Source organism: Sciurus vulgaris (genome assembly GCF_902686455.1).
Source record: "Sciurus vulgaris genome assembly, chromosome: 18".
NCBI classification, from domain to species: Eukaryota; Metazoa; Chordata; class Mammalia; order Rodentia; family Sciuridae; genus Sciurus; species Sciurus vulgaris.
Window position 1 is genome coordinate 4,390,071 of NC_136479.1, and position 3,514 is coordinate 4,393,584.

The 3,514-nt window shown below is 55.2% G+C and overlaps 1 protein-coding gene across 1 annotated transcript; it reads left to right on the top strand.

Annotated features, from left to right (window-relative positions):
• The first annotated feature begins 413 nt into the window (after positions 1 to 413).
• LOC306649230 (major facilitator superfamily domain-containing protein 9-like) lies at positions 414 to 1,862 on the top strand. Its single transcript, XM_079120021.1, is given in 2 exon segments — positions 414 to 869; positions 872 to 1,862. Coding segments are annotated over 2 exon segments (1,389 nt in total). The 5' UTR covers positions 414 to 448; the 3' UTR covers positions 1,840 to 1,862.
• The last annotated feature ends 1,652 nt before the right edge of the window (positions 1,863 to 3,514 follow it).

Sequence of the window (3,514 nt, forward strand, 5' to 3'; positions counted from 1 at the left end):
AGCTCATTCTGTGGAGGGCACATACACCTGGAACGCAAAGAAGTGAACTTCCCTGTCCAAAGCCATCAACATCCCTCCTCAAAATTGTAGCTTCTGGCACAGCGTCCCCCAGCCTGTGATCCTATCTGAAGGGAGGGGAACCGGCATCCAGGGCCAAGCAGGGTTGGAGCTCTCCAGTCCTGAGGCCGGGCTCCCCAGGCACGTGGCACTGGGCAGCAGGGTGGACCACATCCGGTCCTCAGTCAGCCTTGGTGCTCAGGGCGGGCCGGTCCCTACCTCTGAAATGGGAGGGACAGAGCAGGCCACCTCTGTGTGGCGTGGGACAAGCCTCTTCCTGGGCTGGCACTGCTACCAAGGAGTCCTGGTGCCAGCATGCCCAATTTTCCCTCATTTAAAAAGAATAATAGGAGCGGTTGCGGCGGCATCAGCACTCGCAGCCTGTGCTCCTATGGAGCTGGGGGGTCGCCGGGGCCTGGGCTTGGCGCCGGGGCTGGCCTCGGCGACCCGGGAGCCCCCGCCCGAGCCGAGGACAGTGCCAGAGACGACGCCTCCGGGACCCCGAGCCATCCGAGCCCGCCGCTTCCTGCTCTGCCTCTACCTGGTGGGATTCTTGGACTTGTTTGGTGTCAGCATGGTTGTACCTTTACTGAGCCTTCATGTCAAGTCCCTTGGAGCAAGTCCTACGGTAGCTGGAATAGTAGGCTCCTCCTATGGCATTTTGCAACTCTTTTCTAGCACGTTGGTGGGATGCTGGAGCGATGTGGTTGGAAGACGGTCCTCCTTGCTGGTGTGCATTCTGCTCAGAGCCCTGGGTTACCTCCTCCTCGGGGTGTCCACCAATGTCTTCCTGTTTGCCCTGGCTAGGGTCCCTGTGGGGCTCTGCTTTCTGATCTGGTTGCAGAGAAGGAACGGCCACTTGTACTGGGACAGTTCAATACAGCCTCCGGTGTGGGCTTCATCCTGGGCCCCATGGTCGGGGGATATCTCACTGAGTTAGATGGTGGATTCTATCTCACGGCCCTCATCTGTTTCTCTGTCTTCCTTCTCAATGCTGGTCTCGTCTGGCTGTTTCCTTGGAGTGAAGCAAAACTCAGTGGTACAAAGAATGGCCTGAGATTGGGCAGGAAGCCCGTACTGCCCGAGACAGACAGTGACGTGCAGGAAGCAGCCCCCACACCTGGGGCCCCAAAGAGCAAGGAGACTGCTCAGTGGGCCTGGGCAGAAGTCACATGGGCCTTGCGGGACATGCGGAGCCTGCTGTTCTCCGAAATGTGGGACATATTCCTCATGCGCCTGCTGATGGCAGTGGCCGTCATGCTGTACTACAGCAACTTCGTCCTGGCCCTGGAGGAACGCTTCGGGGTGCGCCCCAAGGCCACGGGCTACCTCATCAGCTACAGCAGCGCCCTGGGGGCCCTGGCCGGCTTCGCCCTGGGGCCCATCCTGCGGCTGTACAGGCACGACTCGCACGCGGTGCTGCTGCTCTCCAGTGCGCTCACCTGCACGCTGCTGCTCTACTCCACGGCCCGCAGCATGGGCGTGGTGGTCCTCTCCTCCACACTCCTGTCCTTCTCCACCAGCATCGGCAGGACCTGCATCACGGACCTGCAGCTGACCATGGGTGGGGCGCAGGCCAGCGGCACCCTCATTGGCATGGGGCAGTCGGTGACTGCAGTGGGCCGCATCATCGCCCCTCTGCTCTTGGGGGTGGCCCAGGAGGTCAGCCCTTGTGGGCCCCCCATTCTGGGGGCAGCTTTAGCCTTGGTGGCTATTTTCATAATGTCACTAAACAAATCTCGCTCTGGTGGTGATAGAATCGGTAAATTAAAACGTGAATAGGGTGGATTTGGACAACACACAAAAAAAAAAAATTAAAAAAAAATAAAAAGAATAATAGCATCAAAATCTGGCCTGATGTGAAGTTTGCAGCAAATCAGTCACTAGTGCTGTGCTTTGCCAGGAGGGCATCTGCCCTTTGGCCAGGGGTGGGGGCCGTGCAGAAATTTCCTTTGATGGAAGCTTGTCAAGACGGACTCATGTTTCTCCTCCCTTTTCTCATTCATTCCTTGTCTTTTTATTGATTCCAAAGTTCACAATCACTAACAAGAGTGGTTAAAGTCCAAGCAATAGCACCCCCCTGCTGCCCACCATGAGTGTGACTAAGATGCTTTCTCATCTGTCCATTCTGCAGATTCCTTAACCGGTTAGTGATGATTTCTCAGCTGCATCTTCTAAAGATGTACATCCTGGCCCCTTTCTGCCAAACATCCAGATGAGCTTTTGCATTAACAGGAACTAGGAGCAGTGCCAAAGTCAATTTTAGGTTGCTTTTGGGGACGCTGCACTCATGCCAGCTGGTTTATCTGCTGGTCCTGGCCTTTGCATTATGGAGAGTTCCCATCGAAGGCTGTTTCTTCAAGGGTCACATTCTGGGAGGATGCATCAGCAAGCTGCCCTGTTCAGGAAGGAGGTGAAACTCAGACTCGTAGATATGAGTGTGGGGAACGAGAAGCTGAGCCTCTGAGAGCTGGAGAACTAAATAAATACAGGGAAGAGATTTTCCAGGGCCATTATTGATTGGATGCTCAGGAGTTATTAAGTTCCAAGAGTGGCTTATTACAGCACTTGGCCAAGATTAAAGAGGAGTTAAGCCGTGAATATCCATCGGGAGCGTTTCTGAGTTCAGAGCCTGGTGCTGAGGCTCTGCCCTCCCCAGCTGTCTGTCTTCTCTCCCCAGCACCTGCCTCCCCGCCTGCAGGTCTGATGTACGGTACTGTCAGGACGTTTTCCAAGCTGGGTTCTCTCTCAAGCCAGCATCCCTGGGAGCCCCATGTGGGATGTCTCCATCGCATCGTCCACCCCCCCAAAGCTAGGGAAAAGGACTCCCTGAAGGAAAATGTGATTATTTTGCCAGGATGTGGAACAGGTAGACGCAGCGAGTGTCCTACCGGCTGATTGGCTGTCCCATGAACAGCTTCCCCCTGTGGAGCCAGGTGGGGTTTTCTTTTTGCTGATCAGGGGTGTTAGGCACAGACTGTCCTGGGGCGGGCTCTCCTCCTACCCCAACTCCGCTGTGTTAAAGTCACAGGTGGTCTTACCGGCCGGCATGGGGTGGGGAAATGGCGCCACCATCGTGTCCATATAAGGACTGCTTGGACGCTCTTTAATCGCCGTTACCGCCCAGCTTGAGGGCTCTGCCTTCCAGAGCTGGAGGGGTGGGAGTCCCTGGAAGTGGTTTAACCACCTTTCTGTCACTGGGGGTTTGCAGTCCCCTGGGCCCTCTGGGGTCTAGGACTCACTGATTTTCAGATTTTCGAAAGGCAGTGTGATTCCTGGACTCTAACCCCACCCTTGCACAGTGAGGTCTAGGGAAGCCTTCCATAGTCAAAATGTAGGTACTTCAGCAAAAAAGGTCAACGTTCACACTTAGGCAGAATACCCATTAGGGTGGGTATTCTTTAGGTCAAACACAGGCAAATGCTGGAGGTTTCTTTTGGTTCAATGTCATACAAAG